This window comes from Populus alba, chromosome 4 (genome assembly GCF_005239225.2).
Source record: "Populus alba chromosome 4, ASM523922v2, whole genome shotgun sequence".
Classification (NCBI taxonomy): domain Eukaryota; kingdom Viridiplantae; phylum Streptophyta; class Magnoliopsida; order Malpighiales; family Salicaceae; genus Populus; species Populus alba.
In genome coordinates this window covers 11655975-11678104 of record NC_133287.1, presented here as the reverse complement: position 1 = coordinate 11678104, position 22130 = coordinate 11655975, and the positions used below count along the sequence as shown (strand labels likewise).

General features: G+C 32.5%; 1 protein-coding gene and 1 pseudogene across 1 annotated transcript; both read right to left on the bottom strand.

Moving 5' to 3' along the window:
* Positions 1–9178: 9178 nt before the first annotated feature.
* LOC118055107 (pentatricopeptide repeat-containing protein At5g39350) lies at positions 9179–12232 on the bottom strand. Its single transcript, XM_035066905.2, has one exon. The coding sequence runs from the start codon at positions 12012–12014 to the stop codon at positions 9984–9986; it is 2031 nt and encodes a 676-aa protein (XP_034922796.1). The 5' UTR covers positions 12015–12232; the 3' UTR covers positions 9179–9983.
* A 3096-nt stretch (positions 12233–15328) lies between these two features.
* LOC118055106 (uncharacterized) lies at positions 15329–16791 on the bottom strand (annotated as a pseudogene).
* Positions 16792–22130: the final 5339 nt, after the last annotated feature.

Here is a 22130-nt window from a genome sequence, read left to right as displayed (position 1 = left end):
GTTCTGCCCGAAAACTATGACAATCTTTCACATGCTAACGCGTGCAGTGCACTCGTCAATCATTTTTAAAAATATTTATTAAACATTAAAGTACAAACTTGCCCCTAACCCCACTTAACAATAACAAAAGGGTTAAAATGACAAAAATGACCCTTGATGCTTCTTTATACCTCAAAGGCATTCCAGTAACTTATTGTGCTTTTGAAGTTAAAAAATACAAAAATGCCCCTATATGTAAAGGTTATTTCTTTATTCTAAGGGTATTTTTGCATTTTTATTGTTTAAAGAAAAATAAAAAGACCAAAATGCCCTCCACCAACAATGCCAAATTTTTATATCAAAGGGCAAAATTATAATTTCACAATCCACAATGCATCTGAGTCTAGTGCTACACCAAATAACATTGTTCTTACTCCTTTTCCTTTTAGTTTATACTAGATAGGTGGCTCGCGTTATACTGTGGGCCTATCTATTTTTATCATCCAACTTGAGCAAACATCAAACCAAAGTAAACTGAATAAAATCATAAAGCAAAATTCTCCAACCAATTTAATATTGAAGCGAGAAATTAAAAAATAATTAAAAAGTAACGAAAATAAAAGGCTAAAGTCAAAGCTGGTGAACCTATTGAATCCATAACCCGAGAATCTGAGACATGATATCAAGATAACTCTATAGAGAGAAAATGTAAAATTTCCAATGAATCTAATGATGATGGAAATTTAAAACAAAAATTATCAAAGCCAATTTGGTTCAAAACATGGGGCACAAATCATAAGGCTGGATCATGAGATAAATGGCAAGCCTAAAAAATAACAGTGTAAAATTCCAAACCAACCAAAATAATTAGGGATAAACTTGAAAAAACACATTAAAAAAAAAGAAAAAATATATAGATTTGAAAAGAATGAGAACCAAATTGGACATGAAAAGAAAATAAAAATAAATTATAAGCGATGAAATTGAAAAACAATTTCAATTAATAAAAGGATAAGAAAAACTAAAAATAATAATCAAAAGAATGAGAACTAAATTTGATATAAAAATAAAATGTTAATAAATAAAATTGAAAAAAAAATTTCAATAAAAGATTCAAGACTAAATACATTGTAATTAAAAGAATAAAGACCAAATCTGATATAAATATTAAATGTCAAATGATAAAATTGAAAAACAAATAACTCAATATATGATTCAAGATTAAATACATTGTAATTAAAAGAATAAAGACCTAATTTGACTCAACAAACAAATAAATAGACTTTGTTTTTTTTTGTAATGGCCAGCATGTGTTTTCTAAGAGATGAAAGGATAAAAAGGGAGGATCAAATCAACCATTGGTATTTTGACACCATAGGCCTCACCGCTATAATGGAGGCGATGAGGCACATCGAACGTCATCTCGAACAAGGGTGTTCGAAGTTGTTTTGACGCCATATGCGCCACCCGAACGACGTGAGCAGCACCAACTTTTTAATTTAAATAATATTGTATATATATTAAAAGACTCAATTACCTTTGACCCTATATGAGAATAACAAGAAAACCATAACAAAATAACTAAAGTGCCCTTGCATCCAAAGCTAATAAATATTATTTTTAGGAGCATTTAAGTAATTTTACTTTAAAAAAACTGAAAAACCTGAAAAGCCATTGACCTAAGAAAAAAATTTTTTTTCTTTTAAGGGTAATTTAGTAATTACACTATGTATAAAAATGTAAAAATACCAACTAACCCTCTCTTTTTCTATAATGACTAATGGATCCGATGAAAAAAATCTTTCTAGCCCTAAGTCCAAGCTAAGTAAGTTTGCCTCCAAGTGTAAAATAATAATTTCATTGTGCAAATCCATAATGAATGTGAGTGTGTGCATAGTGAGTCCTTGAGCTTGTTTAGATTTTCATATTATATTATGCAGTAAAATAATGGTTGGCCAATATTTTATACAAAGTTGGGGACCACATGTTAGACCGATCAAAGTTTTAGCAAATGATTGTATAAGTCCTATATTATAACACCATGTTGTGTTTCCCTTTTATCTATCCCTATTTTCATTGGGACAAAAGGTTAAAGATGTCTATAGGCATAGATATACATGTAACAAGAAATGTTCATAAGCTCTTGCTAAATTAGATTTCTAGTTTTGTTATTCTCCTTGTGGAGGTTTATGGTACTTTAGGGATATTAATTACTAACAATACTCTAAGAGATTGCTAAATTATTGTGAAGGATTGCACTGTGGAGCCTCTCACATTTCACCATGGATTCACTTTTAAAATTTTTCTATTTTTTCATTTTGATTCTCAAATATTTTATTTAGGCGATTGCATTCTTTATGAGCCAAATTAAAGGAAAATTGATTCAAATTTGTTGACCAAGTATAATATTGCAAGAAGGAGGAACATCGTGAAAAAAACGGTGAAAATAAGGGGCTATTTTGAAATTTGGTTAAAAGGTTCACTTTGGTCCTTATACTTTTTAAATTATAAGCTTTCAATCCCTTTTTTTAATTCTATTTTGGTTCAAAACTTTATTTTCCTTAGTTTTTAGTCCTTAGTTTGAGAGAGGAGAGAGAAAGTGGTTGAATTTCAGGGGTAAACAGAGAAAGTCTCGGTTGATACCGATTTTGACCATGAAAATGATTATTTTGGTGTCAATGAGTTTTATTTGATGAAGTGGGCATATCTTATATGTTTTTTGCCCTTACCTTTGATTGAGATAGCGATCTGAGCTTGAAAAGTTTTAAGTTTTGACTTGTTTAAGGCCATATACGAGTTTATCAAGGAGTTTTGGATGTTTATTGTCAAAAATAGGTTTAAAATGAATTTTAGATCAAAAAACAATTAGCTCTGATTTTCTAGCCACTATGATGATTGAAATCTAGGGAGAAGCTGATGATGGGACGCTTGCTTGTTTTTTTTTTTTTAAAAAAATAGGGGTTGGCGACAGGTCAAGCGGTTTTCTTCATCTTTAATAAACAAAAATAAACTTAGCCAAGTGCTCGAGCTTGAGCTTAAAGGCCCAGGCAAGTTGTTCCAACTAGGTTATGGCTACACGTTTGGGCCATTGCTTTTTTCCTTTTTGTTTTTAGCCTTTTATTTATTTATTTTTGAAATTTTAACTTTTAATGATTGTTTTAACAAATTTTTATGATGTTTTTTAATAGAATATGATTTATTTTTTATTTATTTTATAGGTAATATTTTATCACTTTTTTTTTATGTTAGGAGGCATTCTTTTTTTGTAGCCCTACTTAAATTTCTTTCCCTTTAATTTTATTCAATTGCTTTTTTATATGTTTTTTCTATTATCATTTTATTAAATAAAATATTTGTTCCAAGAAACAATTTTATTAAATACAATCAATTCTATTACTCATATTTCGAGATCATATGTATACAACCACATCTATCTCTCACATTTTCAATTTAATCTTTAGTTAAAATTACAATTTTTTTTTCAAATATGTGCAATATTGCATAATGTTTTTTATTTATTTTATTTAATCATTTTCTTGTGTGTGTTTGTTTCTACTATTGTTTGATTAAATAAAAGAACTTATTCTAAGAAATAAGTTATTAAACATAACTGAGTACATAACCACGAGTAGCTAGCCGACCACCTCATATAAGGAGCGGCCACTGCAAAGTTCTCTATTTCCTCTATAAGTTTCTTCTTTTTCTCCCCCAACAACTGACGTCAGCCACCATCCTCTTCACCAACACCACCATTACCCTCCGCATGTCAGACCAGTGATGCTAGTTGCACTGCCCCCTACGCCAGGTAAATTTCTTCTTCTCCCCCTTACAAATTCGTTCACTATGCATGCAAAACAAGAATTCATTTTGTATGTAGGGAATGAATTATAATTAACGTGGTCGCTGGGCTAGGCCAGCAACTATATGGGTTGGACCCGTTTCAGCCTAGCCCATCCTAGATGGTTGGGTCGGGTCCAGCCCACAACAAAGAAGAAGAAAAAGGGTTTGTTAGGCCGCTTTTGGCCCCACCCAATTGGGTCGGGCTAGACCCGTTTTGGCGTAGCCTAATTTATATTTATTAATATAATATTATATAAAAAATTTCTAAAAAATTATGATTTTCTCACATGTTTTTTCAATAATTTTGCATAATATTGGGCTGTATATTTACACTATAAGATATAAATCCAAGATTAAAATACCTAGTTTTCTCTTAAACGTTTCTAAACATTTTCAAAAATTAAAAAACAAATCTCAAAATTTTTTAAATTAATTGCCTTTTTATATATATAAATAATTGTTTTAGACAATCTATATAAAAGTAATGAACCCCAGGGTCGGCTTGGTCTCTTAAAATTCTCAGGACAGTTTAGATAGTCTTGGTTGTCCTAAGCATTTCCGGAGACCAAAGATTTTGAAAGAACATTTGAGATATCGAAGAAGAAAAAGAATAAAAAAGAATAAAAAATGGAGGTCAGGGAAGCCATATGACTTGTGGACCAATGGCTTGGCTACCATCTTTCTAGGAATTTAATCAGTTTGTGTATTAGGGTTGCAGACAACACAGGTGTTGTCTCCAAGTGAAGATGATGGTCAGGGAAGCATTAGGGAAATCTCCAAGTGACCCATCAAGAGAAAAACAAAGGTGGTAAGATAACAAGTCTTCTTCAATTATAAAAAGAAATTGTTTGGTTTCTATTTACGATTTCACATCATCTGCAAAGCTAGAGAGATCTTCAAAAGCTTCTAATTAACCTATGTTATTTTTTTAAAAAAAGAAAGAAATCATTCCTGTAATTTGAAGCCACCGAACAAAGGCTATAAACAAATTAAATTAATGCATGAAAAAATAGTTCAAAATTAGGTTGGAGATGTTAACAACACAAGTGTACCAAAAGCTAGTTAAATATTATTGCAACTTCCACATGGGGGGTGGGGGTGGGTGAATGCCATTGCAAATTATTATTGTTATTATTATTATTACATAAAACATTAAGAAATGTGAGTCTCTTTTATTGTAAAAGTACACTGTTTACACATTCACAAAATATTATAGACATGAGTTCATTTTTTAATAATTTATTTTTACTCAAAGTTTTATTTATATATATTGAACTCCCATTGATTTATGAGAATATGAGTATTATGTATATGAATTAGTTGAAATAGATAACAATATAAATCAAATGAATGGATGTGCATGCAAGTTTTAAAGTTTAATTAGTTTAGGGATTGACTTTGAAAATATATCATGCTGACTTAGGCACCGTTTGGCAGTGAGGTTGTACCTGCGTTTTGCTCAAATTTGAAATTTTTTTTTTTGCTAAAATTGAATTCGGTTTGTACTTTTTGGATCGTTTTGATGTGCTGATATCAAAAATAATTTTTAAAAAATAAAAAAAATCATTGGCATGTATTTTGGCACGAAAAGCTATTTGAAAAGCAACCGCTACCACACTACCAAACACGCTCTTAATAGTATTGTACAAATGTAAGTTTTTGAGCTTTCAGCATTATATTCATTAATTATGCATCATTTCAATGATATGTATCTCTAGAACTTGATTCATATCTTGTTGAGATTACATTGACATTACATGTGTGCATGAAGATGATAAAGGCACTATAAATTTTAACCACTTTAGCCAAAAAGCCAACGCAAAGCATATTATTGTTAGTGAGCCTTTTTAAGCTTGTTTATCTTTTATTTGCTTTACCTATGTTATAAGCCTTAACTTTTTATATGTGAAATCCTTTTCTCCTGGCCAATGATTAGTAAAGCATATACTTGTTGATATTTCAAGAGATTATGGTTAGAAATTATATGAAAAAAGTGATACTTGATGGAAAGAATAGGCAAAGTTGCTAATGGTAGACCATTCATTCTAAAAAATGAAAAGTTGTTCCATTATGTTCTCAAATTTTTATGTTAATGGAACTTGAAATCAAAAGAAGTTAAGTATTGGTGCTTAAAAATGATAAATTTGTGTGCTTGATGATATATCTTGTTTTGAAATTTATTTTTATATAATACTCTACTTTCTTTGGTTTTAACCTTTTCTTTTCCTTTCTTTTACCTTACCTTAAACTTAGATCCATTACAACTAAAATGTAAGACATTTTTAATTCATGTATTGCTTGTAATATTTTAGTTATGGAGATGAGATTGAAAACCAAGCTTATGGTAAAACATGCTCATTGATTGAATTTGAGAGATTTAAACACATTCACCTTAAACATGAGTGTTGGGAGTGTATATCAATGAGAGGAACTATCACTTTGGCATGACATAGATTTCATTTAAATCTCAATGAGTAATTGATTTTTGAAGTTCACATGTAAATAAATTTATGAAAATTTATATTTTTATCCTTTTTAATTATATTCTTGTTTATAATGCATGCACTATTGGACATTGATGGAAGATTAAGAGATTGGTCATAGTTATTTATTTATTTATTTTTTTACTTTGGACTTTCTTAAGTTTGATTTTATCTCCCCTTTCTCGAAGATGAGCAAGAGCTAAGTGTATGGATATTTGATGCAACCATATTATTAGTTAGTTAGTTTTATCCATATTTACCTAGTATTTTTTCTATGTTTTATTTATAAAATACCTTGATATTCTTTGTTTTATGTTTTGAAGGTACTTTTAGATGTAAGATTCGAAAAGGAGTAATTTGAAGATAAAATTCAGATCATGTTCCAACTTGTGTCGAATATTTACTAATTTGACCTTCGATCAATGTTTTACGCAAAACTTGAGCTGTAGAGATCGAAATAAAGTGATTCCAGTGGAATTAGAAAGCTAACATCCATATATTTCTATACATATATGACAAGAAGAAAGAAAGAGCATGTAAATCACAACCTTCAAAGACATGTCTCACATTCTGCTAATTTTTACCTTCAGTCATTCCAAATTGAATATCTTAAGTTATAAAAGTCTATTTGATGCAAACTCAATTTTGTTGGATTCTTGACTTAAGTACCTCTCGACCAACCAAATTTCAATAGAAAAAAAAGCTCATATAAGAGAGATATGATTTTTCTAATAAAACAACCTATAAATTCTGTTAGCTGATAGGTTTTATGAAGAAATAAGTTCAACTTGCTTCCCAAGCATCTAAATTGACATGATAATTATTTCTTTGTAGGGAAAGATCTTTTTTTTTTTTTTTGGAAAATTAACCTCACTAAGTCCAAATTCAAAGCTTGAAGATTTTATACAAGATTTGTTTTTCCTTTTTTTTTTTATATGAAAGTAGTTATTGTACTACTTAAATATAGATTGTCTACCTTAGAAAGGACTTCTATTTTTTTTTTTTTTAAGGATACAAATGGATTAGTAGGAGTGTGGTGAAGATGGATTTTTTATTAGATAAAAAGAAAAGAGAAAAAATGGACGGCATCCAGAAAGAAGAAAAAAAACTCTCACCTTTTTCATACACCCGAGATTATGTTTTCATCTTTTCTCTTTAGTTTTTCAATGATCATGCAAGACTAAGTTATTTTTCTTGGTTGAAAGGATACATAAACCTTCGGATTTTAAAAACTATAAGATCTATTTTATCTTTTATTTTTCAGTTTATATAATGAGTATGAATATTTTTTCTATGTTTAATTTCTATGATTGTTTAGTTTGATTGTTAGAGCAGACTCTAAATTATTAGTTTAACCAATCTATTGCTAAGTTTATTATCAAAATCAGAGTTGTGATATTTAACTTGTGAAATGACTAAGTTTAATAATTATGGTGAATTTATATTGTTAATCTTAGGAAAAATATTCAATTAAATCAAACATAGACTGCAGACAATTATGTTATTTAGATTTATCAACCTATCTAGTTCTTAAGGTTGCCATTGAATTAAATTATTAGTATAGACATTGTGGTTGTTTAATGGTTAGGGTTAGTTATATTACGGATCGGTCAACTAAGTAATATTAAGGAAAGATAAATATTCAAAAATATAAATTGACATATCGTTTTGATTATCAATTTTGATTTTTTTTTTCTGGATGTTTACTTAAGACCAATGTTTTTCTCTTAATATGTTTCAGTTAATTTAATTTAATTTAATTATTTTATTTCATTTATCATAGTGCTTAGATAACTTCAAAACCCCCAACTTTGAATCATTTAGTATAAAGACCTGAACTAAATTTTCTGGTGTGATTAACTCTTTATTTGCTCTATATTATAATTTTTTTTTTGTCTAGTGATATATAAAAAATTAAAAATATATATATAAAAATTAAACTGATACAATACTATCCTGATAATTTTATTTATTTTAAATGTAAATATAAAGATATATTTTATGATGATTTTAATTAAAAATATATTTTTAAAATTTTTTAAAAACCACGAAAACAGCAAATATTACAATTTCAAACTTGTTTTCTAAAACTAAAACCTTATATGAAGGTCAAAAGGTGGTTCTATTTTTTCAAGGTCCAAAAGTATTTCACTCCCAAACGGGAAAAAAAGTTAAGGCGCAACTTCAAACAGCAGTTTTGCCCCTTTCAGGATTTCACTGTACCATCGAAAATGCGACGGCTTCCTTCCCTAATACATACTTTTCTTCCAATAAGTTAAATTCTAAGAGATCATTTTTCCTCAAATACTGTATTACACAGAAACTCACCCAATGAGAGAGATATCTGCATGTCACCTTCTTAAATTTGTTAGGAGGTCTTTGAGATATCCTTCTCCTTATTTGCCTTCCAATATCAGAGACCAATCCACTTGCAAGAAATTAATAGTTCTAATTACTGTATATATACATACTCACTCACTCACCTCCACTTATTATTTTACTGTCTATTAAATCTATTTTTTTGTGTCCCAAAAACCTTAAATTCCCTTTCTCCCTTCACGAGACTTTAAAAAGATGAAAAGATATAGCTAGAAGAGATAAATCCTACATGCTTTTGATGGGCTAGGAATTTTATATTCTTTTATATATATATATATATATATATATATATATATATATATATATCTGTCTTCTTCTTTAAAATACATCTAACTAATAAAATACCACTAATTATATATTTTCTAAATACTATAAAGTAAGACTATAAAAAAATCAGGTCAGGTCAGGTTAAAGAGCTAGTACTTGTCAAATGCACCGTGTTTCTGACTCTTTCATTTTATTTTGTTGTATATGCAATCAATTCATTGATGGAAATGTTGAAAACAAGATGAAACAATCAACCCTCATAAATGAAAGAGAATACCAAGCCATACATATTTTTCTTGCAGGAAGTTCACAACCAGCAAAACCATTCCCTTAGAAAGCAGCCATCATCACCGTGATTAGTCTACATCCATCTTAAATGAATAATAATATCACATCAACATCTGCTGCAATTCCATGAAGTTAAATCCATACCAACTCAACTTGGAAGATTATTTGATAAGGTGCATTGATAACTCAATGCAAAATCATCGATTGGGTGGTAGGATGAGAGTACACGAACAAAATCCATCAACATTGCCATTGTCACACCAATCATCTTGTCATGGGGTCAGGGATGCCATGAACCACATCAAGAAAGCTATCTCCATAGCTCGTGCCAATAAAATGTACTATGGTACAATTGATGGGTCATCCTACTTAATTTTCATGTAATTCTACTAGCCCTACAAGGCTAGTCCCAAAGACTAAACACTCAAGGACACTGATCTCTCTTCCACTTGAGCTCGCCACATTCTTCAAAATCAGGGTGGCAATCGATTCTTCCATGAAACGAAGCTGCACCAATTGGTTCGACATACAATTTCCCCTTATCTGCTAAAATTTAAGGTCAATAGATGCACTGAACTGGAAAATCATTGGTTTAATCACGTCTCTTTAATATATGGTTTCTAAGCAATCAGCACATTCAATTATACTCTTCAATTCTTGTGCTGACTGTAGCTTTGGATGAAAATTTGTCTCTGCAGATTAGCATTAGCAAGCTAACTAGTTTATCCATTTGATATAGATAGCATGTTACCAATTCACAGTTCCAACCCCAATCATACTGCGGGCGGGTGCTTTTCGTAATCCGATGTCATCCATCCTTTGTCTCACATTTTCCGCATCTTCCCACCTTCCCAGTGCAGCATAAAGTTTGGCCAGCAGAACATAATTTCCTGTGTTATCTGGCTCGAGCTCAAAAAGCCATTTTGCTGCAACCTCTCCCAATTCAACATTTTCATGCATCACACAAGCACCAAGCAATGCACCCCATACAGCATGGCCTGGCATAAATGGCATTGTCTTTATCAGATCATAAGCTTCATCCATTCGACCAGCACGACCAAGCAAATCAACCATGCATGTGTAATGATCATCATTGGGGATTGTTTGGTGATCCTTGAGCATGAATTTGAACAAATCCAAGCCATCATCCACCAAGCCAGCATGGCTGCAAGATTGCAATATTGAAGTAAAAGTAACGTCATTTGGCTTCACCCCAGACTGAACCATTTGTTTGAAAAGTAAAACAGCAGTCTCACCATGTCCATGCATTCCATAACCAGCTATAATTATACTCCACACACAAATGTCCTGGACATCTACAGGGATAGTATTAAAAATCTTGTGAGCAGATTCTAAACTTCCACACTTGGAATATATATCAACCAGAGATGTGGCAACTTGAATATTTGAAACAAACCCAGACCTCATTAGATAACTGTTTATATTGTTTACAGGCTGCAGATCAGCAAGAATGCCATATGCAGGAAGGAGACTATTGCATGTTGCAGCATTTATTTCCACTCCTTCCATTAGCATTTTCTTGAAAAGTCCTATTGCTTCGGTTGCAAGTTTATTATGAGCAAAACCAGAGAGCATTGCATTCCATGGAACTGTTTTCTTTCTTGAAGTTCTAGTAAAGACTGAGAAACTTAGGCCAAGACAATTGCATTTTGCATACATGTCAATCAATGAAGTCTCTACAGCAACTTCTGAATAAAGCCTTTGCTTCATCACCCAACCATGCAAGCAACGACCATCCTTCAAATTATTCAAACTAGCACAAGCCAAAAGAATCAAGGCTATAGTCACTGAATTGGGTCGTAACCCTTCAATCTGCATAATCTTAAAAAGTGATAATGCACTTTTCGCATCACCATTCAAAATGTACCCATTAATCATTGAAGTCCAACTCACTACATCCCTTTCAACCATGTTATCAAAAACCAACCTCGCCTCATCCATACTACCACACTTAGCATACATATCCACCAATGCATTGCTCACTATCTTTTTACCTAAAACCTTCTCTTCCACTAATCCATGAACCCTTCTCCCCACTTCCAATTCCTTCAAATACCCACAAGCCGGCAACACAGAAACCACACTAGCACCATCAATCTCAACCCCAGAATCCACCATTTGGTTAAAAACCACCAAAGCAGTATTTGCAAACCCATTCTTGAAATACCCATTTATCATAGTATTCCAAGAAACCACACTCTTCTCTTTCATTGCATCAAAAACCTTTCTTGCCTCCTCCACTTCCCCACAATTCATATACATTGCCAATAAAGAATTCAGCACAAACAAGTGTGAACCAAACTTTGACACTAGCGTCAGCCCATGAAGCACTCTACCATATTCAACCAATAACAATTCACTACAGGCTTTAATAACAAACGGGTATGTATAATTATCCGGGCAGCAATCTTTTGATCCAAGCATTTCAAGAAACACCTTCATCGCTTCAAAATAATCCCCCTTAGCTATATACATTTTAATCATGAAATTATATAAGAGCGTGCCTCGTTGAGGCAATACATCGAACAGTTTGCGTGCATTATGTACGTACCCACAATGCGCATAGGTAGCGACAAGGACTGACCGGATATCGATGGAAAGAAGGCCAGAGGTAATGAGGTGGGCATGGAGTTGTATTGTTCTGGTGAGGGATTGAGAGGCTCCATAGTGTTTTAAGAGAGACTGGTATCGGGTCGTTTTAGGGGCGAGCAAGAGCTTGGTTGTTTTGGATATAGTACTCTTTGTTGGGCCATTCATGAATTTCTATGGCTACTTTAGCAAGAGCGTGGTTGTTTTGACAGGATATTAAGCAAACGTAGCAGGTAACCTGCCGATTATGGGTTGAGGTTAGGATGGCAATGGATCGGGTTCGGGTGATTTTTTCATGCATCTGTATTTAATTTGCTAAATATATAACAGGGGTGTCAAAAAAACTAATTTATTTGTAATATTTATATTATTTGATCCAATTTAATCTATCAAATAAAGATAATATAAATATTATAAATAATGATGAGTAAAAAACCATAAAATATAAATATCACGAGTTCGGTAATGGGTAAGGAAATAATCTAGACCAACTAGGAGAGGGCCATGCCCCCTGAAAAAATTCAAAAGTTCACGATAGTCCTTTAAAGTTAGTTGTGTTTCATATAGACCCTTGTAATTTCTTAATCTTCCCTTTCCTTGAAGTCATATTATTTCTACATTGCCCCCTAACTTTTTTTGTCACCCTCCGTCAGTAATGGCGGGTCTAGATTAATTTGTATACCCAATAACAACAAATTGTTCTATTCTTTTAATACAACTGATTCTTTTAGAAAATATTCATTGATTTAGTTGATAATTACGCTTAAATTGTTTTGGGCTAATTTATAAGCTCAAATCTCAGTTTCAATGAAATTCAACTCATGAAAATTAATAATATAAGCCCAACTAATGAATATTTATAATATTCATAAAATAAGCCCAGCACAACAATGTTTACAAATACCCTAGCATATAACTTTTACACATTGGATAGAAGGTATTTTTTATTCTTTGAGTACCCAATCTGACTTAGATTTCTTACATTAAAAAAAAATAATGATTTTTATAGCACCTTCTAAAATTACATTTTTAATAACTTAATGCGAAGAATCTTATATACTTAATAATTTTATTTTTTAAATTCATTTAAGATATTGATACTTAGATTTGGTTTTAAAAAATACATAATTATATCTTAAACATCACTAGTGATATGTATTAATCGGTAAGTTTTTAGTAATTAGCACAGTTATACATACATAAATCATTTAAGATTTCTCTTTCTCTTAGAAGTAATATATACTATTTTTTCTGCATGCATGATAATGTAGGACAATTTTAAAATAAGTTTTTATTTAGTTTAATTTTTTAATAATCAATGAATCAATGTAAAAAGATGAAAAATACGCACTTGAGGTCTTGGTCTAGTGGTGGAAGGGGTTTGTTCCCTTCTTCTGCACCAGGGTTCAAACCTCACTGTGCACGCCTGTCACCCCCGCGGTGTCTTACATGTTCATTGGGTTTACAGGATGTTCAGTGGGTCGTGGGATTAGTCGTGGTGCGCGCAAACTAGCCCGAACACCCACGTAAATAAAAAAAAAAAAAAGGATGAAAAATACTCCTATTTTATAACCTTCTAACTTTCCTACCAAGAAAACTAAATATATTGCTACAATGAATTTGCCACCCCATTATACTTTCATTTTAATATATATTTTTCTATATCTTTCATTCTCTGTGTTATAAATTATTCATATCCTATAATTTACTAACTTAAATCTCTTCTAACAGGAGACTTGTTTTATAGAAGTTCATGAACTACCCCAACCTAACTTGATAAAACTTTCTCCAAAGCCTATTGTAGTAGTCGTGGAGAGGTCCTAATTAAAAATTTTCAATTTTTTTTTTTAACTATTCTTGAAATTTTATTTTCTTGAACTAATGTTCAAGGGTGTTTTAATCATTTCATTATAGCTTTTTTGTAATTATCAAATAGACTCAGGAGAAATTTGATATTTTAATATACATAAAATTATTTTAATGGAAAACATGGATGACAAGTGGGTGGTAAGAGCTTATGCCTTTTACTGGGAGGGGAGCATGTTGGTGGTGTGACTATAGTGAATTTTTTTTTTCTTTTTTTTTTCTCTCTCTTCTCCTTAGTAAAATACAAAAGTTTCATTTCATTTGTTTTTTTGTATACAATGTGATTTTTATTCTTTTAATTGCTACTTATTTTATTTTATCTTTTGTAGATTTTTTTTTTTCAAATCTATCCTAATCATTTGATATCATTTAATTTTATATTAAATTTGGTCTTCATTCTTTTAATTGTATTTTTTTTATCCTTTTTCTAATTGAATTTTATTTTCAATTTCATCCATTTCTTTTTTATCCTTTTCCTAATTGAATTTTGTTTTCAAATTCATCCATTGATATTTGATTTTAATTAATTTTTATGTCAAATTTGGTTCCCGTTCTTTTTATTATTATTTGTTTTGTTTTTATCATTTTTTCATTGTCTTTTTCCCCTCAATTTCATCCCTTATTATTTTATGAATAAGAATTTTACTTTATTATTTTTTAGAATTTGCCTTCTATGAGGTTAATCATGCGCTCATGATAAGGGTCTCGAGTTTTGAATAGTAATTGAATTTTGTTTTCAAATTCATCCTTTAAGATTTGATTTTGATTTATTTTTATGTCAAATTTGGTTCCCTTTCTTTTTATTACTATTTGTTTTGTTTTTATCATTCTCTTATTGTCTTTTCCCCCAATTTCATCCCTAATTATTTTGGGATTAAGAATTGTACTTTATTATTTTTTATGGTTTGTATCCTATGGGGTTATTCCTGAATTCATGGCCAGGGTCTCAAGTTTTGAATATTAACACAAGTGATTTTGATCTTGTTTTTTAGGTTCTTTATTCAATTTTTTTTTCAATTTTATCCTTTAATGTTTGATTTGTTGGGAATTAATCTTCATGTTTTTTTGGTTTCTTATTTTCCCTTCTATGGAGGAGTTATCTTAATCTTATATCCATATCAAGGTTAACCAGGCAATCCATATTAAGTTGGATTTATTTTTTTCCGTTACAAATGATTTTTTTTTTAATTTCACTCTTTAATATTGAATTATTTGATAAGTAAGCTTCATTGGTTTATTTAATTTGATTTCGATAGAATTACCCCAATATCACAACTAAATTGTAGATTTGACATATTAACCCTAATGGAATCAAATTAGTTTTTTTTAATCTTTTTTTTTTGTTAGTTTTTTTTTAACAAATTTTTTATTGTCTTTATATTATTAAAATTATATAAATTTATTAAAGTCAATTAGATCACTGACTTGAATCTCAAGTTTTTTTACTTTTTTTAGAAATGCTTTCATCACCTTATCATCTTTTTTATAATGAAAAAAAAAATAGAACCATGCTGTGTAACCTAAATAACGAAACTACTAAAACTTGATGATGGAGAAGCCATACATGGTTGTTAAAAAAAAAAAAAAAAAAAACATTAAGGCATTAAAAACGTCAAACAAATGTTTTTCCCAGAACGAGAATGAGGCACGGTCGTGTCTTTTACAATGCTTTGTAATCAAAAGAGGAATATCTTGATCATAGAAGAGGAATAGAGGTGACCATGGCATTAGCAACAGAGTCTCATTCTCTTTTCTGGCGTCCTTAGTATTGCATTATTCGATATGTCACACTAAAATGTGCAGAGAGTGCTTCTGCGCGCGTGGCTGGAACATCTCCTGCTGAAGAAACTTCTAGCATGAAGAGAGGTATTTTGACAGAGTAATTCAGATGAAGGGTTAAAATGCACAGGAACACATTTTCTACCAGCAGCAAATGCACTTTTGAAGAAATGAGTGGTGAATCGGTAAAATATATAGAGTTAAAACAATCTCAGTTGTGGGATTTATTATTCACTCAACATCTAAAATTTCTGGGAGAAAGTAGCAGATTACACACAAATCCCACCACAAACTATGTGACAATTTTCACAGCCTTTCTCTTCTTCATCAAATCAGCTCTCGATTCCATCTTTACAGGCACTGGAGCAGAGAAAACTAAACTCCCATTTTGATTCCAGGCAATACCCATACTACTTCTAGGATTCTCAATCAAATTTCCATAACCACCATAATCATTCTTGGCATTCAAGATCCTAGCGTTGTTACTCTTCCCTAAGACCCTCACATTCCTAGCAGAATTACATGAACGTTCATGCCTTTTAACTGCAAACCCATCAATGAACTCCAAAAACCTTACCAAATCTTTAGTAACTGACCTTCTTCCATCTCTGATCATAGGATCACCACCCAACAACAACCCCCACAAATTTGACAAAGACCCATTAATGATATACCTGAATGGAGTCAAGTTTGAGCAGCAAGTCCATGGCTTTACGAGAAACAACCTCAAAATCAAAAAGGGATTTAGAAGAAATAGAATACTTCAGCGAGTTAAAACTGGATTTGATAAAAGCAAGCTCCTTGAGCTGGCTTAGGGTTGATCGGTGAACAAGAAAGGCACGAAAATGGGTTCGAATAACACGTGCAGCTGTGTCTCTGAGAGTACGTGAAGGATAGTAATGACTAATATTATTCCTAGAAGTAGAAATATGGTGAAGGGAGGACTCGAGAGTGTTGATTCGTTGAAGAAGAGGAGAGAGAAAAAAATGGGTTTGATGGGGGTCATCTTCTTCTTGAAAATATAGCTTTTGAGGGAGAAAGTTTGTTCTTTGGTGATTTTTTTTTTGGGGGTTGTTTCTCTTGTCAAGACAAGGAGAGAAGAGACGGGGTTGGTGGTGTTGCTGCTGCTGTTGGAGGAGAGAAACAGGGATTGAAGATGCGGATCAATTGATACTTGTGGTGCTGGTGATGGTGGTGGGTGGAGAGGTTGGGTGGAGAGGTTGCTCTAACAGCAGTGAGTGGCGGCGGCGGGGATGGATACTTGGTTTTGGCAGTGGTGAACGCGGTAGGGAGAGGCCATTTTGTGTTGCGAGGGGGGGATTTATAAGAGAAGGGCACAGGAGAAATCAACTGTTGACATAGCTGTTAAATTCAAATAATGAGTATAAATAAAACAAACCATGATGCCGTGCGTTTTATTTCCATGTTTTTTTAATTTGTCTTTAGTGCCACGTATGATTTAGGAAGAATGTGGTGGAAGTAAAAAACTCACTGTTATATTGTTTTCTATTGTAAAAATTGAGTAATTAGTACAACTCCAGATATTTTAAAAACTCACTGTAATTACTAATTAAAGCATCTCCAACCGGAGAGGTAAATAAAAAGGCAAAGTTAAAACGTGTCTTTTTAACTTTTGTTTCTTTAATTTATCATTCCAATGTAGCTGGCAACAGAAAAGCTAAAATAATGTTTAATTTGAGAAGAGCTATTTCTACAGGTTTTTGTAGAAATAATAATAAAAAAATTAATGTTGCCAATAGCTATTTTTATAGCCGTTGATCAATAATATTTTTTTTTCTTTAAAAACAAGGAAAGAAACTTGTTTTTGTTTTAAATCTTGTATTATACCTCACTCTTCTCTCATATTTAGAAAAATAAGAATTAATTATTCTCTGGTTAATTAATAACATCGGTTGTGTTAATTAGCTGAAATTAAAAGATATGTTTATTTAAAAAACTTTATATTTTTTCTCTTCAATATCTCTTGATTTTGTAGATCTTTTGTTGTTAATTTGATATTTATGATGATTTTTATTTCTTTGTAATTTTATGTTTTTGATATGGATTAAGGAAAACAATTTTTTATTTATGTTGTTATCTTTGACAAAATTAAGAGGAAGTAATAATGGTAGCTGATATTGATAAAAACATAGAGTGATATATTTAAAATTTATTTTTGATTGTCTGTTTTAATTTGAGGTTAATTATATTTTGTCTTGTTGAAAATGCAATTAAACCAGTATATCAATCCTTTCTTAGTTCCAAAAAATAGTCAAATTATAATATTAGAACAAGTAGAATGCAATGCTTGTTATTAATTCACATGTATGTAAACTATAAAATTGCTAGACATTGAATGTGCGCTTCTTTTACACTCTCCTATAAGGTTTTAACTTGAGGTTTTTTTTTTTTTTTTTTTAATGTAGATGGATTTAAATTTTTCAAGCTCTTTCACCAACTTTCTTATGAGTGAGTCAGAAGATATTCTTTCTCAACCAATTGATTCTAATCAATTAATTGATGACTTAACATACTCGAATTTAAATGTCCATACAACAAAAAAATCACAAGGAAGTAAAAACTTCTCACCAGAGAAAGATTGTTTACTTGTCTCTGTATGGCTAAATACAAGCAAAGATTCAATTACAAGAGTTGAACAACAAACAAAACAGTTTTGGGCTCAAGTGCATGCTTACTTTGTAGAGAAGGGAGGAAACTTGAATAATCATTCTCAAATAAGCATCTCAAATATATGACAAGAAATAAATAAAGAAGTCGGTAAATTTGTTGGATTTGTTACTCAAATTGAAAATCATCAGCAAAGTGGAATGACCAAAGAATCAAGGGTAATTTTAATATTCATTTTCATGTTAAATTGTTTAACATATATTTTAACATTATTTAATTTCTCTAATTTTTTACTTACCAGATTAATGATGCTCAACAAATGTATGCTTCTTGCATTGGCAAACGATTTTAACTAGAACATTGTTGGGTTATCCTAAGAAAAGAATCCAAATGACAATTTGAGCGTGCAAGTCAACATCAAAGGTCAAACAAGAAACAAAAAAGTCATGTCAATGCAAGTTCGACTTCATCAGCTCCATCTACCCCTGATTCTGTTAGTTTAGGAGAAGACAGTGAACCGTTGATTTATCAAAATAGACCAATTGGTAAGAAGGTTGTAAAGGAACGACTTAAACGTAAACAAGGAAAAGATAAAGTTGGGGAGACAACTATAACAAATCTCTTATAACAATTTAGGGATACTTTAGTTGAAATTGAGGATCAAAAAGAAACAAGACAGAAAAAATTATGTTTAGAGCAACAAAGCTATGATGATTCAACAAAGTCAAGAGAAACAAGAATTGGACAGGATTGAGAAAGAAGAACAAATTATGAAAATAAATATTTCTAGTTTGGATCCAATTTCTGCAGCGTATTTTCAAAATAGAAAGTTAGAAATTATACAAAGGAGGGGTTTTAATTATTAATTAACTAGATTTATTTATTATTTAATGTAATGTATTTTAATTAACTAGATTTATTTATTGTTTAATGTAATGTATTTTTAATTAAATATTTAGAAATTTATTGGTTATTTTAAATATATTGTTATAAAAGTGGTATCAATTCATAATACTTTTTTGAAGTTCTTCTAACACTTAACAACAATAAGTAGGATTAATTAATTTAAAAGATAACAACCATAATGAAAAAAAAAAAACATAAAAAACTTGAAAATTATGATGACATAAGAAGTTCAAAGCTAATGATTTTACTCGTTACCATATTTTTCCCATAAATGTTCAACCAAATCTTCTTGTAGTTGAGAGCTAGTTGCTCTATTCCTGATTCGATTTATGAGTTTGAAGAAAATCATGTAATTCTGGTATTTCACCATGTGACACTGATATGAAGGAATTGACTTCACGTTCATGGTCAAATCCAAGGTTCATTACTCCTTCATCCTCAATAATCATATTATGCATTATTATGCAAGCTTTCATAATATTTGCAAGTGTTTCTTCATCCCAATATCGAACAGGTCCATATACAATTGCAAAACGAGATTGGAGCACTCCAAATGCCTGCTATACATCCTTTCTTGCAAACTCTTGTTTACTTGAAAAATATTTTCTCTTTGCTCCTAATAGCCTTGGGATTGTCTTAACAAAAGTTGACCGATTAGAATAAATCTCATCTGCTAAATAGTATCCCATTGTATATTCATGCCCATTAATTGTGTAACGGCTCGACCCAACTTGCCATATATTGTCCGCTTTGGGCCTTATCGCCCTCACGGTTTTGTTCCTAGTGACGCAAGCTCATTTCTGAGCCTGACGCCCTAAAACGCGTATAATAAGTTGGCAACCAGCACCACTTATAAGACCAGCAACACACCCCTCACCCGTCGATGTGGGATCTTACAATCCACCCTCCTTAAGGAGCCCGACGACCCCGTCGGCACAACCGGACAACCAGTGAGGTCGGCTCTGATACCAAATGTAACGGCCCGGCCCAACTTGCCATATATTGTCCGCTTTGGGCCTTACCGCCCTCATGGTTTTGTTCCTGGTGACGCGAGCCCATTTCTGAGCCTGACCAGCACCACTTATAAGGCCAGCAACACACCCCTCACCCACCGATGTGGGATCTTATAAATTGTATAATTGACAGGAGCAGTGTAACAACCCGGCTTTACAAGCCCAAAACACAGTAATTTTTTTTTTTTTTTTTTATATATGCATTCAATCCACATGGTGCCGGCAATCAATGGATCTAAATCCTCACATCATTAAAATACAATCCATACAATCAACATTTCGTTTCAAAGTGAAACTTACACAAACACGTAATATTAAGGTTGCTTGATTTGAAGTTCATATTAAAAATATATACATAGACATGAGTTTGCAGTCTTAACCTACTAATAGTCATCACAATTTTAAACAAAAAGGATCTAATAAAAGTTATACATTCAGTACATTGATCCCTACAAAATACATTGTGATTTAAAATACATCTACATAATTCCTTGCAAAAGTAGGTTCCCGTGTATCAGGTTTCCTAGGCATCTCGTTGGTGTGAAGTCCCTGCAGCAGTACAAACATTTAAGAGAATGCAAACACTTAATAATAATAAGAATGGTAACTAACGGTTTGGCAATTATGTAAAGCATTAACAATTATAATTTCTTCATGTATTTGCTATAACAACAAGTAGTACATATAGATACACAAGTTTTCGGATGCCATTCGCCAAAACTAGTCATTCATTTATGTCGGCCATCCATCCAGATTCCATGATGAAAGTTGCGTCGCTGCCGATCCTAAAATCGGCAGCAGAAACTGCATTGCTGCCGATCAAGGAATCGGCAGCGAAAACTGTGTCGCTGCCGATCCAGAATCGGCAGCGGAATCTGCGTCGCTGCCGATTTCTGTATCGGCAGCGGAATCTGCGTCGCTGCCGATCCAGAATCGGCAGAGCAATCTGCGTTGCTGCCGATCCACAATCGGCAGCGCAATCTGCGTCGCTGCCGATTTCTGTATCGGCAGCGAAAATTAGGTCGCTGCCGATTTCTGTATCGGCAGTGAATACAGTGTCGCTGCCGATCCAGAATCGGCAGCAGAAACTGCGTCGCTGCCGATTTCTGCATCGGCAGCGGAGTCCCTCTTTTATCCCGGCCATCCATCCGTTTGGATGCCATTAGCCGAAGCTAATCAGTCCTTCATCCCGGCCATCCATTCGGACGCCATTAGCCAAAGCTAATCATTCTTTGTCCCGGCCATCCGTTTGGATGCCATTAGCCGAAGCTAATCAATCCTTCATCCCGGCCATCCATTAGGATGCCATTAGCGCAAGCTAATCATTCTTTGTCCCGGCCATCCGTTCGGATGCCATTAGCCGAAGCTAATCAATCCTTCATCCCGGCCATCCATTCGGACGCCATTAGCCAAAGCTAATCATTCTTTGTCCCGGCCATCCGTTTGGATGCCATTAGCCGAAGCTAATCACTCTTTTGTCCCGGCCATCTATTCGGATGCCATTAGCCGAAGCTAATCAATCTTTAATCAACATTTAAGCGTTCAACAATCTAATATCGGTTCTAACAATATGATAGTGCTCAAGTTAAAATATTTCAAGATTCAACGTAAGAAAAAGGAAGGTGCAAGTCACCTACCTGCTCCACCTGTGGGTCGTTCCTGTCTTGATGATGGTCCAATCCCGACCGCACCACCTAAGACATCAATGGTCACAAATCAGCACAGTTGTATTTATTTTATTTTTTAATCATATTCATCATCACACTTATTTCAAGAGTTCATATTCAAGTGTTCCATATTTTACACCATCATATCATGAAATTGTTACTAGCATTTAAATCATTCGTGCCTAGGAGGCTTATCGTAGGAATCGGCAGCGAGAACTGGTTCGCTGCGGGCTGCCTAATTCGGCAGCGAGAACTGGTTCGCTGCAGGCTGCTCGTTCGGCAGCGACAACTGTTTCGCTGCTGGCAGCCCGTTCGGCAGCGAAAACTGCATCGCTGTTGGTGCCACAGTTTCGCTGCACAACGCACAACTCGGCAGCGAATATCGATTCGCTGCAGGAAGTTCAGTTTCGGCAGCGAAACAGAAT

Coding starts and splice junctions, on each gene's coding strand:
- LOC118055107 (XM_035066905.2), bottom strand. CDS start 12,014: ATGAATGGCCCAACAAAGAGTACTATATCCAAAACAACCAAGCTCTTG.